Raw genomic sequence first — 13,321 nt, 5'->3', positions numbered from 1 at the left:
AACACAGAATGAATTGCTTGACGTTTGGTCACTATAAATACAGTTTATTCCTGTCCAGAAGTCTGAGGCAGAATTGAGCATGTTCTCAGTGGTTCCAGTTGAGTATAAAGTGTTCAGGACTGCCTGATACCCGTGCCTACTTCTCAGAGACGGCCAGCAGTTGACTTCCCGTCAGTTAAAGCCTGTTCTCAGACCATGTGTCCCGATTTTGATTGAGAAAATACTGTCACCTGAGTCTACTGAGTGTGGTTTGGAGAGACAGCCCCTGCTCCCTCCTTATGTATTCCAGAAGGGCGTGTTAAAAGAATTATTCCATAGGGGTAGAAGTGTCTTGGAGTATGAGGAACATTTTTCTCTACCATAGGAACTTGGACCACTTTTGTAAGAAGTATATTAATCTAGTGACGTTGGCCCATGGAAAATAGATGCTCTTTTCTGTAGCTCACCAGACCGAGAGTGGTCCATTTACCTGAACCCAGTTAGGTTTCTGTGGGTTTCTTGCTGGTGAGATGCTTGATTGGCCCTTAGCACATTGGAAACTGCTGATCTATAGAAAGAGAAGACAGCAGCTGTGTATCCAATTTGTTCTTTTTTCTGCTCATATGTTTCAGCTGCAGGTGACCTAGCCCAGTGTTTCTGGTAGCATGGTCTTAAACTGTTGCTAACACAAAATGAAATCACTTGGAATGAAAAAAACTCATACTGAGAGGATGAAAAACGTCATGAAATATGATGGGGGTGATTTCTGGTCGCTCCTGTGAGCAGCTTCACTCGACGTTTCCCTTCAGACTGAGGGCCGGCAAAGCCAGCCTTCCAGGCACTGCTGTGCGGTTTCCTGTCTCATTAGTCAGAAAACGTTAGAAACGAGGGAAACTCCACAGGGGCTGGGGTGTCAGACCCCTTATTGTTTTCCTTCCACACACTTCTGGTGGAACTGAATTCGGTTGTGTCCTCCTGGCGGGGGCGGATCTGACCAGGTCACTGGTTGTGAGGTGCAGCAGCCCTGGATTCACCACTAAACCAGGGTGGATAGAACCTGAGCGTTCCATCTGTATGGCTTTCCAAGGGCTGCAGGGCACAGGGATGGATTTAATTTGTGTGTATAACAGATACTGGGTATGGTCCAGTATCTGGCCTTGTGGGATTAGGGGGACCCTATATAAAGAAGGAAGGATGTGTCTGGGTAACATGGGAACAAGGATCATACAAATGGCAAGCTTTGGGACTGGAGGAGGTCCTAGAAACAGGCTCCCCTGGGAGGGAAAGGGTGTTAATCTTCAGTGTGTGATTCCTCCAGGAGTCCTGGCCCATAAAGGAAGATGCCTGGGTTGTCGCAGCATCAGTGGGAGAAGGAATCAGGTCTGGGGCAACTGTATGGTTGGTGAACGGCCTGATAGCATAGCTGCCTTTTCTCCTTCTGTGTCCGGAAACCACCCACCCCGGCCATTTAACCAGGTGATACCCGAAACCCGCAAGAACAGTCTGAAGGGCAGTGACAAAGGGCTGGCACGTGGGTTTCAGCTTATTTGCCAGTTTCAAGAATTCGTGGTTTTCGTCTGCAGCCTGTGTTGAGGTCTGAGGCCATGTCTTGACCCAGGGGGAAGGAGAGGCCGGTCGGTGCTGGTGGCGCCTCCTGTGGGGAGTGGAGTAAGGGCACGTATCAAGTGCCTTCCTTTTGTTTGCCATCCTGAACTTGAGACCCGCCCCTTGTCAGATTTGGATGGGGCGGCACCGGGCTGAGGCTGCTCTCTGCCCCACCTGGCGCCACGTGGCCCCGTCACCCCCCAGGCACCCAGCCTGTGTCCACGCTCCATGACCTTGGTCCATGACCTGATCTCGGCTTTTGGACCCTACCCCTGCGCCTTCTCACTGCTTCCCACCTGGTTTCCGGGGACCAAAGCGATCCTGCTTTGGTCCAAGACATAGCAGCTTCCCCTGAGCCTGGCAGCAGCGGGTTGGACACCAGGAGGATTGTGAGCCTGGCTGAGCGACAAGACCCCCAGCCCCTGGCTGCAAGGCCAGAAGGACCCCAGGCATGAGGTCTGCAGGCCTGATCCCGGCGACAGTGCCCCAGGGGTCCCCGCAGGGACCAAGATTTGAGAGAGTGGATCGAGAGTTTGGACGTTGGTCCCGTGCTGTCTGAGTCGTGGCCGCTTCACATCTTAATTTGTGATTCTGGTGGCTTTTTGGTTCCTCTAAAGTAGCAAGTGGGAGGTTATGTGGGAGAAACAAAGCTTAATCTAAGTCTGATCTTAAAATATCATCAAGAGACAAACCTATTAATTTCAGTTAAAAACAATTCTTGGTTGTAAGAGAAAACCAGGGTGTGTACCTTGAATTGCATTAACATGCAGATACTCTGGTAGTAATTCAAATGGATTCTTAAGTCATCATGTTTCTTTATTGAAAACACCAGGTGGCCAGGATGACCGGAGATAGTGAATTACTGTATCTGGTGGTAACCATTTGCATTTCCTTAGAAAGCTCCTTATTTTGTTTATTTTTCATCCCCTTCCTTGTTTTACAAAGGACATTAGGCAGCTTAAAGATCATTAATTCCTGCACTGGTCGTATTTTGTTTCTGCCCAGTATGATAAAGTTAGTTTTAATTCATTTTCTCTTGCACTTCAGAGAGTTGGTTTATCTTGGGTCAGAATTGAATCTCATTCTGGGAAACGATTTGGCCAAATCTTATTTAGATCCTCAATTTTTTCATCATCAGAGGGACCAGGATGAGTTGGACGGTGTCTAGGGTTCTTTCCATTTTGAAACGTTATTTAATTTTTTTCAAAGAATACATTATTTTACTTAACTGTGACAGGAACAGGTTTTTTAAAAATCCTCTTCAGAATTTTGTGTTTTTGAACTTTCTCGATAAATGTAAATACTGAGTCTTGGTGTCTAGGTATAATTTTCTGTTTACTTCCTGAGAAGTTTCCCATTTGACAAGTAGAACCTTGAAAACATCTCAGACATCAGAGATTAACGCCTACGTGGGAGAGGCTCTGCCCTGTGGTCTGGAGGCCCTCTTCTGAGAGGTCAGCCTACCTGCTCCTGAGGGCTTTAAACTTGTGTTCTGCTCGAATGTCCTGTCACCGAAGATCCTGGCATCCCACTTGACAGGTGGGCGTGTCCCTGGGGTCTGGTACTCCCCTCTGACCAGTAGTGGTCATTCTGGGTCCCATGTGAGAGTTAGCCCAGATACTCAAGGCCAGGCAGGGGTAGTGACACCCACGCAGCAGACGCTCGCTTCCAGGACAGCCTAAACCACTTAGTTCATCGTGCATGTGTACAACTAACAGGTCCTAACTCGGTGACCTCCAGTCCTATCCATTAAGCTTCCACCTGCGTTTTCTAAGCTGTCACAAGTTCATTGCCTCGGAGGCCACAGTAGGGTAAGCATGCCTGTTCCCGTGATTGAGGAGAGAAATTCTGCTCAAGCACCTTCGGGTCACCCCCTTCCCAGTTACCATTGGTTCTTTCATCTCCTCTGCTTCCATCTACAAGATAAGTCCTCACCGATACTTTCCCACATCTCTCTCTTTCTTCTACACTGTGGTGTTCTGTTCACGGCTCCATCTCTTCTCATAAATTTCCCAAAGGAAAAGCAGTTGCCCTCCGCCCATTACACCCCCACTGCTTCACGTCCAGTTGGACACTAGTAACCAGGGTGGAGGTTTGCCTTGGCAACCACGACGGGCCAGGAGGTTAATGAATAGGACTGAGAGTGTGATTGGTTTGACATTTCTTCTGCAGTAGCACTAGATTGACAGCCCGCTGCACGGGTTGGCGACGCTCCTGATGCTGCACTTTGGGTGTGTTGGAAATGGCTGAGCATTTGTGCGAAGGGAGGAAGAGTCAGCACAGACCTCTCCTCCCTCCCAGGAGGCTTGTGACTGTCCAGTGTCGGTCGTGGGGGCAGGGAATCACACCACTCACCGAGGGGCTTATCGGCACAGGTGGATGTCGTCAGTGATCCAGTTTTCGATTTTCCCGCTGACGCTGTAACTCCAACGTACCGCTTACCTTTTGGCACCCAGAAACTAGCTCGTTGAAGGTGATGTTGGTTGAGAGCTATGGTAGGCCTTAAGCTCTGTGTGAATTATATCCTTTCAAACACAGCTAACCAATGTCCCCTAAGTTGAAATGTGGAAAGTCTTACAAAAATGATCAGATCTGTGGTTACTCAAAACTGGGAAAACATAGAGTAGAATTCAACATTGTTCACCGTCAGGCTTTTATTTTGGAAGTGGAACCTGCTGGAAGATGACCTTGGTTCTTATGCGCTGTGCCTAAATGCCTCTGCGGCTGATAAATGGCAGTGATAAACGGGCACCAGACGTGCTTGACTCCAGGGCCTGGGAGCTGGGGAGGCGTCCGCCATTAGACCCTTTGTCAGCCGGTGCAGGTGCAGAATGATAGATTTCCGTAGATTGTATCCGGCATTTCCCCATTCATTAGTCTTAGCATTTTCTCATACTTTTGGTGTTCTTTGTTTCAAAACCATACAACTGACCCGTTCATGAGAGGATGAGTGCAATTCTCTTTGTCATAAGATTAATGTTAACTTTTTAAAATTAAAAACCATTCCACAGAGAGAAGCTGCTCACCCAACAGACGTCACCATCTCCAAAACAGCCTTGTATTCCCGCATCGGGACGGCCGAGGTAGAGAAACCCACAGGCCTTCTGTTCCAGCAGCCTGACCTGGACTCCGCCCTCCAGATCGCCAGGGCAGAGGTACTGTGGCGTGTGTGTGGCTCAGAGAAGGCAAGGCCAGCTCTGGGTGCCCTGGGAAAAGCTCCGGGTTCTGCCATTTGTAAATAAATGTATGTACCCACGTCCCACAAAGCCAGCATCTCTGGACACAGACTTTCTCCTCTGACCACTGCAGGCAGAGACAGGCGGCAAACCGTGGGTTTTGATCTTGGACACTATTGGGGTTTTTTGGGGTTTTTTTTGTTTTTTTTGTGTGTGTGGTACACGGGCCTCTCACTGTTGTGGCCTCTCCCGTTGTGGAGCACAGGCTCCGGACGCACAGGCTCAGCAGCCATGGCTCACGGGCCTAGCCACTCCGCCGCATGTGGGATCTTCCCGGACCGGGGCACAAACCCGTGTCCCCTGCATCGGCAGGCGGACTCTCAACCACTGCGCCACCAGGGAAGCCCGACACTGTTGTTTAATGAGTTTTTAGGGCCTCGTTCGAGTTATAACAAAAAAGCACATGCCTTTTAGTTGCTCTCTGTGGACATTGTGAAAGTCTCACGTTTGGCTTATTTCTATCTCATGCTTGGGGAAATTCTCTAAATACAATTATTTGGTGTAGCAGGTTTTAATTCCATATTTATTTAGTGTTTCCTTGTCTTGGTGTATGAATTGCTCAGATCTGAATTGACTCAGCTGGGACTAACCTCCTTCCTCTTCTTCTCCCTGATACTAGATCATAACCAAGGAGAGAGAGGTCTCGGACTGGAAAGATAAATATGAAGAAAGCAGGCGGGAAGTGATGGAAATGAGGTCAGTTGTGATGCTCGGGCTTCCTGGTACCTGGGGGATGCTTACCTGTGGTTTGATAACAGCAGGAGCTGGTGTGGCCCATGAACAGTGTCCTCTGTAGAAGTTACCCGTTATTCCACAAGGTTTGTATTTTCACAGAAGTATTCTTAGTGTATTACTATTACTAAAATACCACGAGTCACATAATGCAATCAAATAAATATATGTACAAGGAAAAACACACCTGCTTCCCACTCAGCCTCTGGTTCCACACCCTTCAGGTACCTACTGTGCACCATTTCTGGTGTATCCTTCCCAGAATTTTCCATTTCTGATCCCAAATGTGTTAAGGTATCTATGTAGCCTCCATTTTTCTTCAGAAGTGGAGTGTAGAAATGTACATTACCCTATACTCTTTTTTAACTTAGCGTAACTTGGACAGATGTTTATACATCTTGACCTATTTGTTCAACAGGTGCTTGACAGTCCTTTTAAGGGTCTAACATAATTAATTTCACCAGTCTCAATTGATAAACATTGAGGGTGTCTCCCAAATGTCGCCTGAGTGATTTATTTTCATTTGCTGCCTATTGTCATAGAAGTATGACAGCTACCACACGGTAAGTACCTGCCGTGTGCCAAGCACTGTGCCTTTGGGTGGAGACACACAGCCTGTTTCTCCCCACAGCTGTCGAGGGGATGGTCAGCCCCGCTTGAAGGCGCAGAGAGGTTAGGTGACTTGACGGAGGCCCTGGAGCTTCTAGTTAACGAGAACATGGATTTGAATCCACCTCTCTGACTCTGAAAGCCAAGCTCTTTCCACTGTACCCAGCAGCCTGCCTCTTGCTTTCACTCCTCACGTGCCTTTTCCCCTTTATTTCCTTTCTCAATTCATCATCTTCTTAGAAACTAAGAAACCATCTCTGGGGCTAGAATTTACCCTTGGGATGTGACTTTTAAAACTATATTGTAAAAAAAAAAAAAACAAAAACTATATTGTAAGTGGCATTTTTAAAGCAATTTTGGCCCAAACCTCTGCTCTGACCGTCCCGGGTTAGCACATCTTGTCCAGGTTCTAGGTGCTGCGGGTCTAAGAACTGCGCGTGGCGGGGTGGAGGGGGCATAGTTCATTCTCCACACACCTGCCCTTCTTCAGCACGAGCTGAGGCAGTTGCAGGAGAAGATATGGATTCGACCACAATCATTTTAACAAGACAGAAGGTCCGGCACTGTGCCAAGAATACATAATCAGCTTCATTTTAAAGTCTCAAAGTGTGGGAATAGGAGAATGAACGCATTTCTAAACATTGGTCGAAGAATTTGTACATTTTTAGTACACTTCATTGCAGTAGTGCTGTGAGCTAATTATCAAAATCATATTCCTGGCTACCGTTTTAAGTAATAAGCAAATGTTTAGGTGATCATCTCCCATTTTCTAGGTCAAATAGCATCTTCCTGAAAATTCTTCTGTTAGTTCCTTCTTTCTCCTGACAGTTTTTGTGATCACTTCTGGAGCTTAATCTTAGCGCTATTTCACATTCAAACTGAGGCCCTGTAGTTGCATTATTTTAAAATCTCTTTTATCTTTTTTTTTTTTTTTTTGGCTAAGGGGAAGTTGAGGAGGGAACCGGGTGGCTTTGGTTTTTTGCCTGCACTCAAGGTGGAGGCAGGACATACGGGGAGGCTGGAAGTTCTTGTCTCTGATTCCTTTTGCTTTCCTGGGAGAAATTGTACCTCTGGGGGCTCCAGGGAGTGCTGTTTGGTAACTGGTGTGGTGGGATTTCAAGTGTCTCCGGCTGGCACAGAGGCACTAGTTTTTGGTGCCCTAAACGTCAGCCTCTGGAGCCAGACCAGGTGGAAGTCAGGCTCTGCTTTGTAGCTGCTTCTGAGTCTGTTTCTTTTTCTTTCTTTCTTTTTAAATTGTGATACAGTTGTTTTACAATGTTGTGTTAGTTTCCTCCGTCCAGCGGAGTCAAGTAGAGTTCCCTGTGCTACACAGCAGGTTCTCTGAATCTGTTTCTTAACTCTGTGTCTAACTTTCCTCATCTGTAAAATGGGGGTAAGTCACAATGCCTGGAGGCAGTGGAGCCGAAGGGTTATAACAAAGACTCCAGAGTTGATACCTGGGTTTGAATCCTAGCTCTGCCACTTTGTAGCCCTGGGATCCTGGAAAGGTTCCTGAATGACCCTGTATAGCAATTCTAGGGAGACCACTTCTTTGGCCCCCAGTCTCCTAGCACTTCTGAAAGGACACGTCCCTTACTTGCTGTGGTCCCGCCTCTGCCCTCAGTGGTGGTGGGTTTAGATGGAGCAGCCTCAGAGATCCATCACTGTTTTGTGTTTCAGGGGTGCCAGGAGGGGTTGTTTAAGCACAGAAAACATGAAGTGTCTCTGTGTAGGATTCAGAGAGAGAATGCAAGTGCACTCATGTTGTGGCTTCCTTTCTTGTGGGTCTGCCCTTGGGTGAGGCAGTGACCTTGGGGCCAAGGTCAAGAAGCCAGGGAGAGACACCCAGCAGCTGCAAGGCCTTTAGCCTTTGCAAGAGTGTGTTCTGCTGTCACTGTCGCTTTTAGCTTCATTTAATTCCCACCCCCCAGGCCCGAAAGTCAAGGTCTAAGGTAATCCTCACTGGACCAGGGAGTAAGCTGAACCCTCAGCGTCCAGTACTGACTTGGCCAAATCACACAGCTCGGAGAGGCAGGGTCAGCTGCAATCAGGTCCTAGATCTGTTGGAGGTTAGTAGCTCTTGGTTCTCTTGTGGATTGGATAATGTAGGTGAAACCCTCAAGTCTTTTTTGGAGTTTCCTTTAATCTTACAAACAAGGGATCTTAGTGCTTTTGTGCAGCTTCTCTTCATTGAGCCTACCCAAGAAGTGCTACTGTTTCGTTTCCTGCCACTCCCCCACTCAACAACACAGGTGACTAAGAAGTGGTCCCTGGACCTTGAGGAGCTTCCACTCAAGTACTATGATGTATGTTTTGGAAGAAGAGTCAGATAAAATGTTACGGGGTTCTAAGGAGAAATCAGGGAAGGCTTCCTGGAGGAGGTAGCATTTGAATTGGCCCTTGAGAAACAGACTATGACAGGTGGAAAGAGAGAGGGGAAGTGAACAACATGGGCAAGGCCATAGAGGTGAGAAAGCTCAGGGCAGACAAGAAATCATTGGTTCTCACTGAACCACTGTGTTCACGAGATGGCACGGAAGGAGGTAAGACTGATGAAGATCAGGCCCAGGTGACAGAAGGCTTCAACTGTCAGGCTGAAGGTTTGGCCTTATTTTTTTTCTCAGTGAGCAGAGGGGAGACACAGAAGGTTTTGTATAAGGGAGTGATTTGATCAGAGTCTTGCACTAGGAAAATGAACCTATTTGGGTGTACAAGAAGAGGGCTGAGGTTGGAGGGGTCCTTAGTAGTCTGAGCCACCTGTGACCCATAAGACTTGTCCTCTTAGACGGTGGTCAGGCTGTTGATACCCAGCACATGGGCTCCCGCGTGAAATTAAAAACTGTTCTGTGGTCACAGTTCCAACCTATTTTCACTTCTCTTACAGGAAAATAGTGGCCGAGTATGAGAAGACCATCGCCCAGATGATAGGTGGGTATCCTCACTGGTGGGGGGCTCAGGCCTGCCCTGAGATTTCTGAACTATGGGGAGGGCTTTGAAAGTAGAGACTCAGAGTGTGTTCCTCTCAGGCTCCTCTTAGAGCATGAAGCCCTTTAGGGAGGGACCAGAGCATCCCAGAAGGTGGCTCTGCCCCAGATCAGTGAGTCTGGGGACCTCCTGGAAACACCTGTCAGCGTGTGTGTCCCTTAGCATGAATTATTCATGCCTGTGGGAAGCCGTGGCTGTCACTTCAATGGCCACCATTTGACCCAGCCAGAATGGCCCACCTCATGGGGAAAGAGATTTGAGTTGGTTACTAGGATATTTGGGTGATTTTTTTGCTCATGGGAGAGAATCAGATCTCTATAATGAAATCTCTAAACCCTAATTTAGTTTAGACACAAGTGAAAAAATACCTGACTCGGCCTTTACACAGAGGTCTAGAACAAGGACAGTAGAACACGTGGCAGTCCAGCTGCCTGTCCCTATTAACTGGTCACAACACTATTTCTCACTGAGGTTGGACACTGCCTCAGAATCCATCTTAACACAGCATCCCTGGCAGCCAGTACTGACAGATTACTTTGGCCTACAATAAAAGAAGGCCTCATGTTACAAGTTATACACACCTGGCTCTTTTTTTTTGTTGTTTTCTTTTTTTGCGGTACGTGGGCCTCTCACTGTCGTGGCCTCTCCTGTTGCGGCGCACAGGCTCCAGACGCGCAGGCTCAGCGGCCATGGCTCACGGGCCCAGTCTCTCTGCGGCCTGTGGGATCTTCCCGGACCGGGGCATAGAACCCGTGTCCCCTGCATCGGCAGGCAGACTCTCAACCACTGCGCCACCAGGGAAGCCCTCTTTCTTTTCTTTTTTTTTAAAGAAAAAGTGAGAAAAGGCCTTTTGCAGAAGTTCCAAGCCCAGGTCTTTTCACTGATGATCATCATTGAAAAATGCTGTTATAACTCTGGGTGCGAGGTGTGGGATCTTTGTTTATTTATTTGCTTAGGTCCATGATAGCAGTTTTTTAAAAAACCTTTTACTCCAAAGGACATAAGCTTACTGCAAACCACAGCTTGATGCTGTTTTAGCAGGTGACCCCTCGTCATCTCAAACGTTTGGATATGTCACACCACACCTCTAGCTTTTGCCCCAAGGTAAATATGACCACAGCCTTGGGAACAGTGAAGAAGCTTCCATTCAAAAGAACTTTAATTTTGGTTTATTATAATAAAGACCATTTCTCCCAGAGCTCAAGGGAAGCCTATTGGGGTTTTTTAAAGGATCAGCCTCATGGTGTATGCTTTCTATCAAATGAAACCTCTGTTAAATTGGTATAACATATGGATACATATGGATGAGATAAAAAAAAAAAAACCCTTGGAACTGAAACTGCTGCTGAAAATGGTCAGAAGGAAGGATTTATATCTTCCAATACACATTGTTTGGCAACCTTTCCGCATCCTGGAGTCTTGGGACGTGAAAATGTCACTCAAACCTACATGGCTCATCTGGAAACATCCTTCTGCGTCTCAGTCATCCATTTTTATTTTTTACTTTTGACAATGACGTTTAGGCCAGTGTTGAAGAGCCTTTGTCCTGACGGCAGGCCGCCCAGAGCAACCAGATGTTCTGGCTCGGCTGGCGGTTTGATAGAAGCAGACATTCCCTCTTGAAAACTGACAGAGCCAGAGTCTCTAGTTGACCTAGTGGCCTGTCCTTGTGGTGACAGAAAGAGTATTGGACTTTGATGCTTTCCACGCTGCAGGTGACAGTAGTTAGAACAGTGTTTTCAATTCAGACACAGTCTGAGGAGCGTGTGGAACCCTGACTCCAGGGATTAAGGCCACACATGCCACCCCCCTATCCCCACCCCCTCCAGGAGACCTGGCGTGTTTGGCCTGAGAGCCCCTCTCTTCAAGAGCTGTGAAATTTTCCCTCAGCGTTTTCCTGTTTTGGGGGTGTTTCAGCACTCTGCGGTGGCTCTGCGAGACCCCCTCCCCAGCGTCCCTGGCTGGAAGCAGTGCTGTCACTTGGGGTGGCGCCTCATGGTGTGTCTGTTCCTCATCGCCCCCTCCCCATCCTCACTTCCTGTCCCGTTCATCACCCACCTTCCCAGAGCTGTTCTCATCCGAGAGGTGGCATGTCTGTGGGTGTCATCCATCAGTCACTTGCAGGTCGCCGATTAGGGCCACTGTCAGTTTCAGGGTCCTTGTGTCCTTGCCGAGGATGGTGTGGGGCTGCGGCATGGCTGGAGCTCACTGTAGCTCTGGGCGGGACCTGCCTTCTTTTGAGGCAGGAAACACACCCATATGTCTCATCTGGATCCCGTATTTTTCTTCTCATTTCCGCTCACCCACCCACCATTCCTCATGGAAAGGGAAACTCAGGCCCAGAGAGCTTGCCGTTCAGGGCCCAGAGTGAATGTAATAGCATTTTGAAGTTAAAACCAGCTTCTACCCAACTTCCACTAGCCTTGACTCCAGCCTGGCTCCCTGACCTCTGTTTAACCTTCACACATGCTCCATGTTGGTGTGACATCTGTCTTGTCATCACAGTCCGTTCTCACCATATGTTACTAAAGAGAATATGTTTCATTAAGTTCAAATATTGACTATTGAGAATTCAGAACAAAAAGGGATTTCTGTGCTTTCTGCATTCCAGGTTGTTGCGATTGATTTTTTTTTTCCTGCTTTCCTAACAACTGCCCTGATTATCTGTTTTGCTTCCATTTTCCGTTGCTTCTTGCCCTTTGCTTGCAAAACAAACAGGCAAGCCTGGTAAGTAAATGCTTTTTCACCTAATTTGACACCCGCCCACTGCAACCCTTATTTGTTTGTTTGTTTTTCTATTTTTGTTACTTTTGCTTTTGTGTTTTGGCTGCATTCCCCACATGGTTTAATAGTGTTTCCGCCTGAAAAAGCCAGAACATCTCCAGGGCCGTTGTTTTATTGTTGTGTCTATAGAACATCTTGGGTCTTGAGCTGATTTCCTGCTTTGAAGCACCTAGCAGCATTTGTAAGTTACAAAAAAAAAAAGATGTGTGAAGCATTCTCTCCTCCTCCAGCATTCTCTCCTCCTCCCTCTCTCCCCGGGAACAGGGAAATTCTATTTTTACAAGGGTTATGGGGGGAGGAAAGGAAGCTGAGGCGGCCTAATCTCAGATCCAGGAAATCAGATGGACTCCGTTTGATAAATGGCTCCTTTACCAAGCCAAGTGAAATGTATACATGGCGTAGAACCAGCCCAGAATGTGCATCGTACAGCTTGCCGAGAACTAAGGAAGCAGCTAAAATTCAAAGAATAAAAACAAGCATTTGGTTACTGGTGGAACTTTGTAACGCCCTTTCTTTTAGGAGTCTAGACGTAGCAAACAGATTGCTGGCGGTTCTGTTCTTGCCATATGTTAAAAAGCTCCCCCTTCGTGGGTCACTGGGACTTGACATCATACCAGCTGGGGGGAGGCAGTGATGCTGCTGATAACGGGTCACTGATGCTGGCTTCTTACTATGTGTTGAGGGCTTTGTATTTAATCTTTTCCCAAATGCCATAAGAGAAATACTGGGATCCCCTGTTTCAGGTGTGGAGGACAGAGCTGAAAACCTCTGCCCAAGGTCACACAGCTGGGAAGTCTCAGAGCCAGGTCTGGAATGTGGACTCTCAGACTCTGGCTCCTGGGTCTTCACCTCTGCCCTGGTAGCGGGATCTCTGAGAGGCAGGGTATGAGGACCTCAGGCATCTTCCGGGCCTGTGGTTCTCCAAACGTGGTCCCGGGACCAGCTGCCTCAGCATCGCTGGGGACCTTGTCACAGATGCAGATCCTCGGCCCCACCCCAGACTGACTGAATCGGACCCTGCTGGGTGGGCACAGCCATCTGTGTGTGAGAAGCCCCTCATTTTGGAAATGAGGCCCTGGGACCTCGAGGGAGGACTTATGAGCAAGCTTATGGTCAGGGCTGGAGCCGAAACCAGAATGTGGTCCCCTGTTCCATGCTCTTCCCTCCTCCCCCACCCGAGAACATGCCTGACGTCAGGATACAGAAAGATGCCCGTCTATCGGGAATCTAAGGGAAAAGAACCCAAAGCAACATCTCCCCACTTTTTTTTTTTTTTTTTTTTGCGGTACGCGGGCCTCTCACTGCTGTGGCCTCTCCCGTTGCGGAGCACAGGCTCCGGACGCGCAGGCTCAGTGGCCATGGCTCACGGGCCCAGCCGCTCCGCGGCATGT

General features: G+C 48.0%; 1 protein-coding gene across 3 annotated transcripts in view; it reads left to right on the top strand.

Moving 5' to 3' along the window:
- LOC132439561 (transforming acidic coiled-coil-containing protein 2) overlaps window positions 1–13,321 on the top strand; it is a 141,694-nt gene that overhangs the window by 122,368 nt on the left and 6,005 nt on the right. For all 3 annotated transcript variants that reach the window (XM_069541501.1, XM_060033919.1, XM_060033917.1), the window contains 3 exons: window positions 4,596–4,739; window positions 5,440–5,516; window positions 9,046–9,089. In XM_069541501.1, coding sequence (XP_069397602.1) covers window positions 4,596–4,739; window positions 5,440–5,516; window positions 9,046–9,089 — 265 coding nt within the window. The remainder of the gene's footprint in view (window positions 1–4,595; window positions 4,740–5,439; window positions 5,517–9,045; window positions 9,090–13,321) is intronic.

The sequence above is a fragment of the Delphinus delphis genome, chromosome 16 (genome assembly GCF_949987515.2).
Source record: "Delphinus delphis chromosome 16, mDelDel1.2, whole genome shotgun sequence".
Lineage (NCBI taxonomy): Eukaryota > Metazoa > Chordata > Mammalia > Artiodactyla > Delphinidae > Delphinus > Delphinus delphis.
The sequence above is the reverse complement of the archived record's forward strand: the minus strand, read 5'-3'. Positions and strand labels throughout refer to the sequence as shown.